The sequence below is a fragment of the Eretmochelys imbricata genome, chromosome 1 (assembly GCF_965152235.1).
Source record: "Eretmochelys imbricata isolate rEreImb1 chromosome 1, rEreImb1.hap1, whole genome shotgun sequence".
NCBI lineage: Eukaryota > Metazoa > Chordata > Testudines > Cheloniidae > Eretmochelys > Eretmochelys imbricata.
In genome coordinates, this window is record NC_135572.1 from 306,683,746 (window position 1) to 306,700,232 (window position 16,487).

Below are 16,487 nucleotides of genomic sequence, written 5' to 3' on the forward strand. Positions count from 1 at the left end.
AATTATTAAATATTAAGAGCATCTGTTAAAATATTTAAGGTTACTATTAATGCTTATGATATAGCATGTGATATTGACTAGTCCCAGTGATAATGAAGGTTTCCACTTATCAATTAAATTAGAGGAAAAACATAAATGAACAGCATAATACAGAAGCAAGTAGACAAATAATCTGTAAAATCTGCCAGTGTGACTGGATTCATTTGCTGTAAAAGCTGAGATTTTTGTTGTGTGTCATATTGTTGACATTACATCAAAATTATTTAAGTATTTTTAAAGGCTCACACTGTGGCATCCCTTTGTAAAGTGTATATTATCACCAGTACTAATGGATATATTTATTAGAAATTGGAAAGGGGAGTCAAAGGTAAGTAGCCATGGAGGTGAAAGTTAGTTAACTAAATTCTACTATGAAAGAGGGAATACCAGTGGGGATCACCATCCCATAACTCACCACCATAAAAATCAGTGTCACTCAAATTAGCAGATATAGTTTCATTCAATGAATCCACTGAAATAAACAGAATATCATGAAGAATGCATACAAGTGGGTAAATCAGATTACTGGGCATCAAACGTGAATCACTATGGACAAGTTGATTTAACAATACAAGCAGAGAGCAGTATGTTATTGCAGATGTCTGCTGATTAATTCATTTGAACAGTCATGAGCATTATAAACTGGTGTATGCACATAGGAGTGCCAATTTAAATTCAGTATTTATCACATTATAATTTTTAAATAAGTAAAATGTTACAAAATATAGGTGATTTGAGTGAGATATTACTGAAAAAGAAAAAATCAGTATTTAACGTAAAACTTTAAAGGCGAACATGGAAAGTAAAACAGCATGTATGATTTAGGACCACTCATGTTTTTGTAAAGTATTTATAAAGAAAACTGGACATTAATATTTTAAAGTTGTATAGAATTATTTCTTATTTATTGTGATGAAGATTACAATTTCTCTCTCACATACAACTACTTAATTGTAGGCCAGCAAGTGAAAAATCCAGATAAATACAATGTAAGTGTATAATTAAGAAAAATAATACTTACTTGAAAAAACCTTCACAGAAATAGGTTGCTTCTGCTGTATAGTCTGAGTGTGATTAAATCTCGCATAACAAATATAGTCCTCACGAGTGTCCTCTGGTTTTACATTAGAAAAATAAAGGTCTCCATTCAGACCTTGGGAAACCCTTTCATTTTGAGGCAGTCTTTGGAAAGCTAAGTAAAAACAAGGACACATTTATTTTCATTATAATACATAAAAAAATACATTAGTGATCTGTGGACCCCAGATGTGACCTACCTTCTGCCTTTTGTAATGTCTCATCTCTTTGTAAGTGCTCTCAGCTGCTTCCTTATCTCCCCTCAAAAATACGTCTACAAATATAAAACCACAAGACTCATGCAGACAGCCCCAACCCTCTTTGCATGCACTGCACATGAGCAGCCTCTCTGCAGGCATGGCCCTTCCTGTTCTGTGGAACTGTGCAGCCTTGCACAAGCAGAGACTAGATTTTATCCTCACTGAGCAACTACACTGTCTCCTGCAATTTTTCATAAGTAATTATAAATTATTTAGAACAGTAATCAAAATTGTCAAGAAATATGTTCTTTATGCAGATTTAATATAAACTTACAATTATCCATCCAAAATATTATAGGTGGTGGTAAGCCAACTGGAGGGCTGCAGTGAAGTACTAGAGGATCACCTTCTCTGACATATTTTGGTTCTACTTTTTCTTTAGTCCACAAGGGGGATCCTGTAGAAGATAATTTTCACATTCATATACACTCTGGATTGATAAAGTTACAGAACCCCACGAAAGAACGATATGTGTCACATAATTTAAAAGGAACGGTCTTCTGACATTTACTGTACATGGATTATAACTTCTACTTCTGAGTAGTTGTGTTGTCTTTGGGAAAAAGAAAGGTTTCATAATTTTTTTGTTTATACGTTTTAGAGAATCATTGCTTTACTCTAAGCAATCAAACAGAAAGGGATTCTTCTGGGTAATCACTAACATTTGACAAGTTTGATTCTGGATCATGTAGAAAAGCAATGCATACAATTAGAAAAAAACAAAGTGAGACAGTTCTAAAATGGCATTCCATGTGGAGAGATTTAACAAAGACTATGGTAAAAATAAAAGCAGCTCAAGAAAATACATTTGAGCTCAAGAGCTGTGACGTTTGAAAAGTAAGCCAATATAATACCACAATAAATTCTAAGATTTGGGGACAGAAGGGATATATGTGTTTGTCTCAATATACTCCACGTTAGGGCTTTTTTTTTTTTTTCTTTTTTAAAGTAATTGCTTTGCAAGAACAGATTTTTTTTTAAAAAAGTACTCCACATCAAAGAAATATGTTAAAGATTTACAATTCTTTTTTCTAATTGTAATGTTTTATACACTGTCCAATTTTAAACATGACAAATGAGTCAGACATACTGAAAACCAGGAAAACATATTGGGTGTTTAACTTACTAAGGAACTTTGGAGAAAATTGGCAGCTTTTTCATGCAGTACAGCACTAAACCAGAATATCAGAAACTGTACAATTACCTTCTAATAAGATCGCTTTGATGATTAAAAAGATGTCTTTTTTTTTTTTTAAGGAAAGGAAAAAAGAAAATAATTAAACCAAAAAGTTCACAACAAAACAAATAAGTACAAATGTTTCAGGTTTGATGAATGTTAGAGTTACACTTACTGGACGGGCGTATAACAATGTTATTGGAAATTGCTGCTCCACGTTCATTCCTTGCTGTACACTGATACACTCCTTCATATGCTTCTGCCTTTCCGCCATTCATAATGTTTATTACAAGGGTTCCTGAGTTTGGCTTCACTGTTACCCTTGCATCTTTATCTATATCAAAATGAGTTCCATTACGTGTCCATGAGAAACTAGAATCATAAATACAAGAATAGGAAACTAATTACTAAAGATTTGGAAAAAACAAGAAAAATAACTTTAGAAAAATCTCTTAACACCACACAGATTTTTGTAAAAAGAAAAGGAGTACTTGTGGCACCTTAGAGACTAACCAATTCGTTTGAGCATAAGCTTATGCTGAAATAAATTGGTTAGTCTCTAAGGTGCCACAAGTACTCCTTTTCTTTTTGTGAATACAGACTAACACGGCTGTTACTCTGAAACAGATTTTTGTGTATACCATAAAAATGTGGCTTAAGAATAATATATTTGAATTATTTAACTGGGAAATAAGTAATAAACAAACATGCTTTGAGACAAAAGACTTGGTTATATTTGTTAATAGGTACCATTTTTAGGATCAGCAGTTTTGCTATATATTATTTATATTATTAAAAATTACAAAAGATAAATTATTGTTTATAATATTTATATTATAAAATTACACAGAAGGATTGATAAGCTAATCACAGAGAAAAAAATGCTTTCATTTTCCACTAAAGATGATACAGCGAAATCTGCTAGCACTGATACTGTTAAAGCTTCATTAGCATTTCCATTATAAACCCCATTATTCAAAGGGTTTATAACTGGCCTGTAAGAATTTGCTCTGGGCTGAAATGTGTCACATAAGTTCTCAGCAGGAGATCATGTCTTTTACTCGGTTTGTCCATTTTTTAAGTTACCGGAGTGAATAAAAAGGTAATATTGTGGGTTTGATTGCTTTTCACTACTCTAATGCAAACAGTTGTGATTCTATACATTAAATTTTGCATTCGGGTAGGCCATAACCAATCTATTAGGTTCCTTTTGGTGTTACCCAAAACAACTGATATTTTGTAAAGTAGCTGCTGAGAATTTACAGTATTACAATTCATAAAGATTTATTTTTTGGGAAAAAAAATAGATCCATAGTATGCCAATCCTACTGCTCTAAAAATGCATTCATAAGATATATTCTCTTACTTCCAAAAATACATTGATACAATGCTAGGATCGTGACTGTATGGCAGCGCTGAGCACATACAACCCCTAGTGTAGTTAGAGGGTGTTGCTGATACTCATTACCTCTCAGGATCAGACCTTAAACATTTACATTTGAAAACTAGTGAGATTTTTACATATAAATCTAAATACATGTAGTACAAGTGAAATTCAACCAACTCAGCAGGGTTCACACAGCTTAAATTGTGGTATGTCCTCCTATGGTTGGACCGTGCACGAGAGTTTCTGTAATCCATGAGCACCATGAGTGGCTCAATTTTAGCTTCAGATAGATAGGTGCGGAATGGGCAATGTAGGAGACTGAACTTGGAATAAAAGCATGAGCTCTGTTGCTCAAGCTAAAAAGACAGCTTGCTGGTTAGAAGCAGTAGCATATTCATAAGCCTCAATCTATGGTTTAGTCCAGGGGTTCTCAAACTTCATTGCACCGTGACCCCCTTTTGACAATAAAAATTACTACATGACCAGGAGAGGGGACCAAAGCCTGAGCCCACCTGAGCTCCACCGGGCCAGGGAGTGGGAGGCAAAATCCAAGCCCCGCCGCACTGGCGGGGAGGGCCAAAGCCAACGCTTGAGCCCCATTACCCCTGATTGCGGGGGGAGGGGGGCAAAGCCCAAGGGCATCAGCCTGAGGAGGGGGTGGCTGTAACCTGAGCCCCGCCACCCAGAGCTGAAGCCATCAGGCTTTGGTCCCAGGCTCCAGCAAGTCTAACACCAGCCCTGGCACCCACTTTGGGGTTCCGACCCACAGTTTGAGAACCCCTGGTTTATTCAATAGCAGGGGACAAAGAGGCACATTGCATTAACCCTCTCTCTAGCAAACTTTAGAGTTCCATAGCCATGCTAATTCTCACTTGTGTCTGAAGGGATCTAACCCAGAACCACTTGATCTAAAAGATGAGCCTCTACTGCTTGACCAAATGAATCAAGTCAATTAGCTCAATCAAAAAAAATATTTGGTCACATAGTGCTTATGAAAATAGGCATAAATAAACTCAGGCTGTCCCCGTCTTGTCCGTTCCCCCCGCTTCCCTTTGGAAATTGCACTAGAAAATTCAAGCACTTCACAAACTACAGAAAGCATTACGAATTCATCACCTCACTCAACACGGAGTTTTTAGAGAATGTCATTACCTTTGTTGAAATAGAAATCCTGGTGCAGCATTAACTCTAGAGATGCTACCGCACCTCTATAACAGACGTGTGACATTAAAAACATCCTACAATAAAAAATTTGAGAGCACAGGAGGGAAAATCTCCCTGCTCTCAGTTCTGGTGTGCAGCATCAGAACTGCCCCCAGATGCCAGAAGGAACAATTGCTCAGCCATGGATTGGCATATGTCAATGAGCTCTGTGGGGGTGAAGCATGCTCAGTGTAGTTTGCATAGAGCATTGTGTGAGTGGCGCATGCTCAATACACAAAACGTTTGGTGAACTTTACTTCCAGCCTCTATCAAACCTCTACTGAACATATACAAATGGTAATTTTTAGATGTTTATAAGTTGAACAAATTCAGGTGGATTTTCATGAAGACACCAAAAAGAACTTCTCTTTGATCCCACAGTCACATCCCTGAATATTTTTCAAGACCCAACTCTAAAAACTGGAGGGAATTAGAGCTTCTCAACAAAAGTTGTAAGATTTTTTTTAAATATTGGCAAAACAATATATTTTTCCTTACCCTCATTCTAGAAAGCAGCTGAACTCTTTCTGCTGAAACTTTCCAGACAATTCAGCCTAACATGCAGACATGTGGCACAGAAAATTTCAGCCAGAATTATTAAAAATTGGTAAAGTTACAAGCAACTGAAAACATGGTCTTATAATGGAATTATTGGGGAACCGTAACTATAGGCAGCACCACCACCTCTGCCCCTAATATACGGTGAGTAATGTGAAAGCTATAAAATAAACCTAGAAAATCAAGGACACTCAAGTTTAAGCTGACACACATTCCTTAGCTCATTGCATTTTGCTCACAAAATTGTACAATTTAGCAATCATAGAATACATCAATCAAGCAAATAATGGTGCAGACCATGGATGAATTTGAGACCTCCACTTTCAGCCTTGTTCTAGCAGTTATGTGTGCTCATACGCCACCTACATTTTAGAAATTCCACCAGGATACCCAAGGATAGAAGGTGAGCAGACCAGTGCTATGGTATTCTTTGAAGTGCCCCCCATGTACAGCTGCCTACTCCTTTTACTGTAATGATCCCCTTTACTGATTTTCCTATTGAAAACTTTAAGAGGATCTTTCAACATTGTAACACTATACATTTTTAGAATGTTTCTATGGTACTGTTGTTCAGTTCAGTGTCCTCAGCACTTCTATGGGAAGGACTCACTTAATGCAGATATTATTAATATTATAAAAATAACAAGGATGGTAAACATAAGACTTCATACTGATTTGATGTCACTAGTTTAGATTAAAGCTATGTGTATTAGTCTAGAAAATTACTTCATTTCCTCTTAGTTTTCATATTTGTTATTCTAGCTTTTCTACATTTTTCTGTAACAGCAAAAACAATAGAAGTAGTACTAACCTAGGAGGTGGCTTTCCTTTTGCTTCACATTGTATTACAATATTCTCTCGAGGGTCAACAATGTAGTCTTTTGGAGATTGCTGAGTTATTGTTGGAGGCTGTGATACTTTATTGCAGAACATAATTAAGAAACATTAAGAAACAATGATATTTTCAAGGTACCAACACACCAGTTTTATAGGCAAAAAAGACAAAATTAGCAACAAAAGACTGGTATTAAAGTATCCTTTGCATTCAAAAGGCAAGATGGTCTTCTATTGTAAATCAGATTAGCTCTATTCACTTCAATGAAGCTGTGCTGATTTACCACAACGGAAGACCCTTCAAAAGAGGTTTTAATGGGTATTCCTTGTTTAATATACTACAGATCTCATTCAATATTTGTGAAGTCAAAGGACACCCGAATCCTTAAAATCAACAAATATTTCAAAACAAACAAACAAGAGCCCTAATTTACACTTGAAAAGAGCTCTCTTCAGTCTACATAAACCAATCAAAAGTGATGTATGTTGTTTTCATTTTATAAATATTGGATGTGTTTCAAACACTCCAAGCTGGAGTCCAGTTTGTTCAAAATTTCAGTCATAACATGACTAATTCACACTTGAGGTATGATTTAAGGACAGCTACATTTCAGGAGTAAAATAATTTTTGCATAAATTTGTACCTGAAAGTTTGACTATAGCTTAAGTATTTAGAAAAATAAATATATCCACTAAGGATGGAATAAGACAGATACTGACATTTAGGAATTCTGTATCAAAAGTAGTACTTGGAAAAATTCTACATTTTTTTCTCCTAGTACTGAACAAACCTAAAATGGATTTTGCATTTTCTATCTTTTCCATAAACTAATAAGGAATAGCCATTTTGCTGAATTGTCCAAGGATGAACAAGAGATGTCAGGGTCAGTCAAGTGCTCAAGAATGATTGGCATGGTTTGAAACTCATTCCCCTGGTGAAGGAGTTGGTGCCAATCTATGTAAAGTAATTTGCAATCATTTACCATTGATTGCACCTCTCTTTGCACAGAAAGGAATGCAAAATTTCCTGACAGAAGAAGGAGTTGCAGACAGTGCCAGTCAATGTCTTACTGCATTTCTCACTCCCAATCTGTTTTACACTACAGTGGCAGCCAGAGTATCATTACAGTAGTTCAGAGTTCTATCCCTGAATATGTTCAGCTTTAAATAAACAAAGTCCATTAAATCCTTTGGCCTATGACCCTTCCTCACATATGCTGCTTTTTTCCAGAGTAAATTCCTCTGAAAACAAATGTAAATTATTGTGCACGTAAGCATGTATACCCCAGTATTCACTTAACCACTGAATTATCTGACCTGATCTGTAAGGGTATCATCCTGAAACCCTTACACGAGTAAAAAAAATGTTCACTGACAAAAATATTCACCATAAAGTTCCTCTGGGACACTTCTGTGTGTAAGGATTGTAGAACGGGGACCTAAGATTGCTCTAAACATGCTGCTAAGGAATCATAAAACTGTGCAAGATTTTCCAGCTAGAAGTTGGTTAGTACCTCAAAATTAGAAGAAGTCTTAGTAACAAGGGTCCTGATCCTATCAATGGGAGTTGAGAGTGCACACCATCTCACAGGCGGTGCTCAAGTGCCTCACAGTACTGGGCCATAACTGTCACACTAACAGGAAGGTACTGAAATTCTCAGAGCCAACCTTTTTTTACAAATTTTGGAAATTTTTCATTAACTCATTACAAATGCATATTTCCATATTTGACTAGTTATTACATATCTTGAAAAGAGAAAGAGAAATGGTTTCACAAGGGACCAACCATTCCAGGAGATACTTCCCAGTGGGCTGCAGTGGGAGTTGCACATGCTCATCTCCTGGAATAGCAAGGTGGATATGTTCAAATACCATTGTATCATGGCGTGCTATAATCCCCTAAATAGAACAGAACGGGTCCTTCAGGATTAGCATGTCCTTTCCTCCCTCACTGCATACAGGAAAGTGATTGGGAGGTTTTCTTCCCAGGATATGACTCTTCACATGTTCCTGTAGAGAAGCAGTCAGAGGCTAGTTCTTTTCCCCTCTGGGGAACAGTTCCTGGGGCCAGTACACCCAATGTTCTAAGATGGCAAAAGTGCTGTCTGAAAAGGGGTACAATTTGAGCACTTCTGTAATACAATATATTGATAGCACCTGATGCACATATAAGATCTCAATCCTGCATCAAGATCTGAAAACATTCAAACCTATGTGGAGTCCCGTTGTATTTGAATTCACTGGATTCAAGATGGGCACAATGGCCATGTTAGTGCATCCTGAAGGAAGACTGGACCTAGTTAATTCACTGTATGCACTGTTTAAAAATAAATAAAAAATTCTCCACCTTCAGAGTTATAAAAAATGAGTGGATCATATTGTCCCTGCCTTATGCATACACACCTCTCAATGAATTCAGTTTCACCAAATGTGTTTACTCCTGAAAGTAGCAATAGCAAATTGCTTTAAAAAAAATTGTAAGACTCTTATTGTTCAGGTAAAGTAAAATTAAACTGTGTTTGAATGTTTTATTTTATAAAAACACCTTCAAGCTGACACGTATACAATAGTGTTTTCTTAACACTGCATGCACAAAACATTTAGCCACAGCAAACACAATTGTGAACAAATACCTGATCCACATTATTTGGACTTTACACTCAATGCTCAACAAAATAAGTATTAATTTTAAACAGCACACATTTTATTTTTCACTATCTATTTTTTGTGGACAGAAACTTACATTCTTTGAGAAGTATTGCTTTTCCCCCCATCAGAATCAGCAGGTGAATGGGCAAACAGAGATTAAAGAGAATCATTTGTTAGTAAGAAGAAACTTAGCATCTTAGAGAGGGAAGGTAAGTATCTCTGACAAATACGTGGACGTCTATAAAGAGAACATTTATCAACAGTTACCACACAGTAATATCTGAAATACTAAAAACATTTGCCATTGTGTCAGGAAATACTACAGTATCTCAGATTCCACTGTATAGGAAACTGCTCTGAAATGCTCACTTTTTAATGGCAACCCTGGTATGTGGCATTGACCTAAAAGGGACATAGAACATTGATTCGGAAGTATTGAGGAGGCAGGAAATCAGAATTAATAGAGTACATTGCTCTCATGCTGCAGCCAAAATCAATCTACCCATATGACCATATGAAAGTACAAAGGAAATGCTTAAGGCTAAAATAACTCTTACAAAGACAGGTTTCAGAGTAGCAGCCGTGTTAGTCTGTATTCACAAAAGAAAAGGAGTACTTGTGGCACCTTAGAGCCTAACAAATTTATTTGAGCATAAGCTTTCGTGAGCTACAGCTCACTTCATTGGATGCAAAGACAAAAGTATCTAACTCTATTCCACAGACATGCAATTAATTTCAATTTGAAAAATAACTGAAAAGTATAATTAATCTTCCCTGTCACATGCTATACTATATGATCTCATCCTCATACTGTTTACTTTGCATATGGTCCCATCTTCAATAATATTTCAAAGAATGAAAAGACTAAAACTACCTTTTATTACCTAAACTGTTGATCATCCCTTGGTCACACTGAAATAATTAATATATGTTCTGATTGTTTTTACCATTATTTATAACAACAATTATTTAGCTAATAATTTAAGAGCTGGCATGGTACAGGTAGGAGGTCCATTTTTGCTGTCTATTGAAGGCAGGTTAATCTAATCTAAAGCGTTGCTTTTATCGTCTTTCATGTGCCCAGATACCACTGTGATGGGCACATTAAAATCATTCAAATAAACTATATACATTTCAAACCTATGAAGGGGCTTGAATTACTTTTCTTTTTATTGTGTAAAATTAAAGAGCCTGGGAAACAAGTTCTACTTAGAAAACACAGGCATTTGCACCTCAGACTTTAAAAATCACAGAACGGCAGTTTAGTAATGTAGTGCTGTAAGGGCATTTACAAGTCCAGTCTCATTTAGATATATTGATCTTGTTATAGAAATGAAGGTCATTAGTTTGAAATATCTGGAAACGTGTAGGGGAAAACCACAAATACTTGCAATTTAGGTGTATTGTTATTAAAGAAAAACAAGCATTTACAGTAGTGGATGCAGACATATGTTTGTGGAAGATTATAATTTAGAGACGCTCCCTCATAAGGGACAATATTATGAATATAGGAATTTAGAGATGTGCGCTGGACGCTAGCATTGAGAACACAGTGTAGCTGTGTACAGCAGTTCACCACAGAATCACTCTACTTTGTTTTATTAAACGTTTCATTCCTTTCTCATTCACTGCTTTGTTGCTTAATGAACCCCAAGATGATTACAGTAGATAATCGTTTATTACAGACAAAACTGGGGTAAAGGAAACCATGCAGATTAGAGACATCAGTGAATTTGCTCATGTATTAATCCTGCAGTTATCAGTGGTCCTAAATTGTCCTTTCAGACAATTGGTTTAAGGCATAGCACCTAAGGCATAGCACCTAAGGGGGAACCTGTGGCTCAGAATTCTGAAACATGGCCCGTGACCATACTGATCTTCAAAATGGAAGTGAAGCCAGATGCCTTGAATGCCCCGATAAAGTTGCAGAGCTACCTGCTGGCCTTTTAGTCCCTGCAGGCTACACCACTGGCTCGAAGATGAAGGAGGCTGTTTTACACCAATTAGGAATCCACCTCAGACTTCCAGCAAATTGCCTACATAACCCTTGGTGTAGCAAAGTTTGAGTTTCCCTGTCTTAAAATTAACTTCTGTTAAATATGACTAGATTTAAACTGGGTTTCCCTGTTCTATGTGGTGTGATAAAGTTCCTCCTCTGCCTTGGTGGGTCTTGCACTTATTGGCGGATTTGCTCTCCTCACAGATTCACAGTAGCCCTTGCTTGTGGCTCAAACCTGCCGTTCACTCAGCTAACCTCATCGCTGGCCAGCACGGAGAAAAGGAAGGAGAACAAACCCCACAGTCTCTGTTGATCCACCTAGTGGGTTGGGAGACAGGCCAGGGACTTTTCCCTCTGGTGGGACCCACAGTCCAGGTCAACTGCTCTTATATCCAATGGGAGAAGGGGGATGCGGGGGAACCTGGGCACGCCCTCTACTCTGGTTCCAGCCCAGGGCCCTGTGGATCACAGCTGTCTACAGCATTTCTTGTAACAGCTGTGCGACAGCTACAACTCCCTGGGCTACTTCCCCATGGCCTCCTCCCCACACCTTTTTTATCCTTGCCACAGGACCTTCTTCCTGATGCCAGATAGCGTTTGTACTCCTCAGTCCTCCACCAGCACACCCTCTCACTCCCTGCTCCTTGCACGCCCCTCACTGACTGAAGTGAGGTCCTTTTTAAACCAGGTGCCCTGATTAGCCTGCCTGTCTTAATTGATTCTAGCAGCTCCTTAATTGGCTCCAGGTGTCCTAATTAGCCTGCCTGCCTTAATTGGTTCCAGCAAGTTCCTGATTATGCTGGAACGGCCCCTGTTACCTTACCCAGGGAAAACGGACCTGCTTAATCTGGGGCTAATATATCTCCCTTCGATCACTCTCCTGTAGCCATCTGGCCTGACTCTGTCACAGTGGTTATAATCAATGGAAGTGTTCAATATAGGAACATAGCAATTGCTGCACTGGACCAGACCGGTGGTCCATCTAGTCCAGTGTTCTGTCTCCAACAATGACCCGCACCAGATGTTTTAGAGGCAGGTGTAAGAACTCCACAGTAGCTAGATGTAGAGTAATCTGCACCCCCACATTACATCTCAACGCAGTCTGTAATGATTAGAGATTATCTTAAACCCAGAAGCATGGAGTTTTCATACCCCTTTCAGAATTGTCATTAGCGTTATCTACAACAACTCTGGATATTTTTCTTATCCAACAATGATCCAATTCCTTTTTAAATCTTGTTAAGTTCTTAGCCTTAGAAACTTCCTGCAGCAGTGAGTTCCACAGTCTAATTACATATGTGGCACAGTTACTCCCGGGAGAATTCTGTACCACTGCGCAATGCAGAATTTTGCAGAAACTAACATTGTGCACGCAGAATTTTCTTTCCCCCACAGAAATGGGCTGCAATGCTACTGGAGGCCACTAGGGGCCACTGGACCAGACAGAGCCCAGCTCACACACCGAAGACACTGCTGGGTGGAGGGGGAGGGAGCTAGAGGATTCCTGGCAGCTGCAATTATCAGCACACCCTGAGGGAAGGAGACGGCAGCGCGCAGGAAGCTCCATGCAAGCCTGGGACCAAGCATTAGGCTGTTTCTCCCTCTAGATTCCTGGGCTCTGGGGCAGGTGTCTGGGCTGGAGGAGACATGGCTTGGCTCTGGTAGGGGAGAGAGGGTGGATGTCTGGGCTCTGGGGGGAAGAGGGTTTGAGTGTATTGGCTGAAGGGGCACCATGGCTGGACTGTGGGGGGAAGGGGGTTGTGGGTGTCTGCCCCCCCCCGGGCTGGGCTTGGGCTGTGGGGGGGGAAAGGGGCAGAGAAACTGGAACTGAGTTTTCATAGGGGTTTCTTTAACTCTCTACTCTTGGGGGAATTTTTGTGTGTGTCTGTATTGTTACAGACATACTTTCTGACAGGCATTTTGAAATAAATTACCAAAATAATTGAAACTGGTGTGATTATATTGTGTTATTTTGACAAATAAAATTTGCAGAATTTTGCAATATTGTGTGCAGAATTTTCAATTTTTTGGCATAGAATGCCCCAGGAGTAAACAGCATTTCCTTTTATCACTTTTAAATTTGCCATTTTTAATTTAATTGAACATCTCCTTATTCGTGTTAGGAGACAGGGAGAACAGAAGCTCAAGATCTACTTTCTTTGTACCATTCATTATTTTATATAGTTGTATTATGCCCCTTTTAATTTGTTTTCTTTCGAAGGTAAACAATCCCAGCCTTTTCAATATCTCAACATGTAAAAGTGTTCTCATGTCCCCAACCATTCTCATTACCTATTTCTGAACCCTCTATAATTCTGAAATACCCCTGTGAGATGGTGTGAATAGTACTGCACAGTACTGTGGATGAAGCTGCACCGCTGATTTCTACAATGGCATTATAATATTTTATGTATTATTCTCCATCCTATTCTTTATGTATCGTAGCATCTTGTTTGCTCTTTTGACTGCATCTGCACATTGAGCAGAGATCTTCATTGAGATATCTACATAACACTTAGGTCTCTTTAGTGAATTGATACTTTCACTTTTATGTAGTTTATTTTTAGTATTACACACACACACACACACACAACTTTATTACAAGAACATTATTTAAGTCGCAAAGTCAACCATTCCAAATTTAGGAAATGCCACTATAAAAGGGTGACCTGCTCCCTGGAGCGTCAGGTGACCTGGGGCAGAGATGCTAACCTTGGATATTTATGAAAAAAATTAGGTAGGAATTAAGGAGGTGGTTTGCAGCTCTTTCTCCCCCACTACCCTCTCATCTCCCTCCCAGCTCCCTGAAGAAACCAGGACCTCCTCCCCCCAGCTTTCCTCACCTCTCTGTTTATGGCCAAAGCGCGGAGATCTGAGCCCCCTGGCCCTCCCTTGTTGCACCCCGACCCCCGAACCTGGAAACAGGGAGAAGGGGAGGATCGGCCCTAGGGAAGCTGTCCCCCTATGCCACCTAGGGCTCTTAATTATCTTTGCCAGTCCTGGGCCTGGACTTCCTTCCTGGAATGATCCATGGGAGAAACAATGTATTTTTCTCTAGTCTGTTCCTGAAAATGACTGAACTGTTTTGGTTGAAATTTTTCCAAAAAAATCCAGCCTAAGGCAGACACCAGGCATTGAACATGGAATGGAAAATTTCAGGCAAAATGGTCAAAGTTCAGCAAAATTATAAACTACTGAACACAGGGTCTTATAATGTGTTGGGCAACCTTAACAATACCATCCTGGCCTATAATAGATACTTTTAGAAATTTGTCATAATTATGGAAATCTTCCATCAGCCATTCTCAGGCTAATTATGCAGGCCATTTTATTTATACAGTTCTTTTAAAACATTATAAATTGAAAGTAAACACTTAATGATTAAAATGCTTTGATACATAGATTCTCCTTCATTTGCTAATACATTCTCAGTGTTTGGTTTTAGAAGTTGTCCTTATCTTCCATTATAACATGCTTATTTCACAAGTTAATACTTACGATCAAGAGGTACTTCCAATGCAGTAATCATCTGGCACAGAAAGAGAATCAAGGAAGCTCTGCTCGCAGATACGGTCTTTTTTGTCATCATTATTTTAAGATGGATTAGTTAACTCCCACTGAGACAAACCTGCCCAACTTTCTTTTCTTCTTACCAAACTAGATGTTGGAATAGGTATGTAAATGTAACCAAGAAAGCTGGAAGAGAAGAATAAGAGAATAATTGATGTAACAATACTACAGAGATGTTCCATCAGTAGAGAATTAGTTCATATATTATACTTAGGACTAAGAACAGTGCCAAATCTTTTGGCCTTGGTGAAATTTAAGCCACTCATCAAATCAGATCTAAAAGCTGCAAGGAAGACTTAGCTCATGATTAAAGCTACTTTTTGTCATGAAGGTCATGAAAGTCACAGAATCTGTGATATTCTCTGCTTCAGTCCAGGGGCTGCAGGACTCTGGAGCTGGCAGCCAGCAGGGCCTTAGCAGGATTCCAGTAACAGGAGACAGCAGGGACAAGGGACCCCCTGCAAGGTTCCAGCGACAGGTGACAGACTCCTGAGGGGGTCCTCCTCAGGGTTTCAGCGACGGGCAACAGCCTCGCACAGAGGGATGCCTCGGGCGAGCGGCTGGGGGTGTCCCATTTTCTCTTTTGAAAATATGGTCATACTGCAGCTCCCAGCCACCATGGGCAGAGGGGGGCCCCCCTTGCAGCTTCCAGCTGCTGCGGGCAGAGCGGGAACCCCACAGCTCCCAGCCACCATGGTGGCAGGGGGGAGCCATGGAGCCTCAGCAGCAAAAGTCACAGACAGGTCACGGCTTCTGTGAATTTTTGTTTATTGCTCGTGACATGTCCGTGACTTCTACTAAAAATAACTATGACAAAATCTTAGCCTTACTCGTGATATATGAACCTTGTGCTTTTCCCTCATTACTAGTGGATGCTAGTACCCTTTTTTAACTGGGCCCTTTATTAACTGAAAACATCAATGCCTCCTCCAAGAAAGACAAACCCTCTGCAGTCTAGCTAATTTTGAAAAAGTCTACACTAAGTGTCTGCAACCTTACCAATTAATGCCCAGTTTCCAAACCCCCTTTTCTTATGAAGGTCATTGACATAATGGTGGCAATGAAGGCCCAATGGAAACTGTCCTCCAAAAATTTCCTCAGTCCTTCTTAGTAGTCCACCTCTCTGGCATCAAAGGTTGATGGGATCACCTCAAACCCATGCTCAAAGAACTACAGTGGCTCCTTTTTATCTAAATTCAAGTCCTGGTTCTAATCTAAAGTGACTTTAATGGGTTGAGACCTAGTTACCTCTTAGCTCCATCATCATCTGTAACCCACCAAGACCCACATGGACAATGTAGCTTGAGAAAGCCAGGATAAAACTGTTAGGTGATTGTGGCAGAGGATTCTCTGTGGTGTGACTCCAGCTGAGAAACTACGTTCCAGAGGTCAGACTGAACAGAAACCTCATAGCATTCAGTATTAAGAGAAGGCCTATCTTATCAATAACATCTCACAACACACAGATTGTAATAGCAGACACAATGTCACTAAATCCCCGACAAATAATAATTTATATGGTATAATAATGTGGTAATAATTAGCCAAACCTATAAAAGACTGGACTTTTTGTTTTAGACACAGACCAGTTAACTGTGGATTCCACTTTCAAGAGATTTGGGCAAATTTGACTGTCTCCTGCACCTCGGGACTTTAGCTGCCTCTATCTTACACTTGAACCCTTTTTCTGTGAGATCTGCATCTTTGAGTCTTTTTACCACAACATTCAAGTGG

General features: G+C 38.9%; 1 protein-coding gene across 5 annotated transcripts in view; it reads right to left on the reverse strand.

Moving 5' to 3' along the window:
* NRCAM (neuronal cell adhesion molecule) overlaps window positions 1–14,781 on the reverse strand; it is a 107,019-nt gene extending 92,238 nt beyond the window's left edge. For 4 of the 5 annotated variants that reach the window (XM_077807781.1, XM_077807782.1, XM_077807780.1 and 1 more), the window contains exons 1-7: window positions 14,682–14,781; window positions 9,279–9,296; window positions 6,513–6,618; window positions 2,729–2,925; window positions 1,651–1,773; window positions 1,061–1,231; window positions 455–511 (exon numbers count right to left, since the gene is read on the reverse strand). In XM_077807781.1, the coding sequence (XP_077663907.1) occupies window positions 455–511; window positions 1,061–1,231; window positions 1,651–1,773; window positions 2,729–2,925; window positions 6,513–6,618; window positions 9,279–9,296; window positions 14,682–14,772 (763 nt within the window). In that variant the 5' untranslated portion in view covers window positions 14,773–14,781. The remainder of the gene's footprint in view (window positions 1–454; window positions 512–1,060; window positions 1,232–1,650; window positions 1,774–2,728; window positions 2,926–6,512; window positions 6,619–9,278; window positions 9,297–14,681) is intronic. The other variant, XM_077807778.1, reaches the window with a different exon arrangement.
* Between the last annotated feature and the right edge of the window lie 1,706 nt (window positions 14,782–16,487).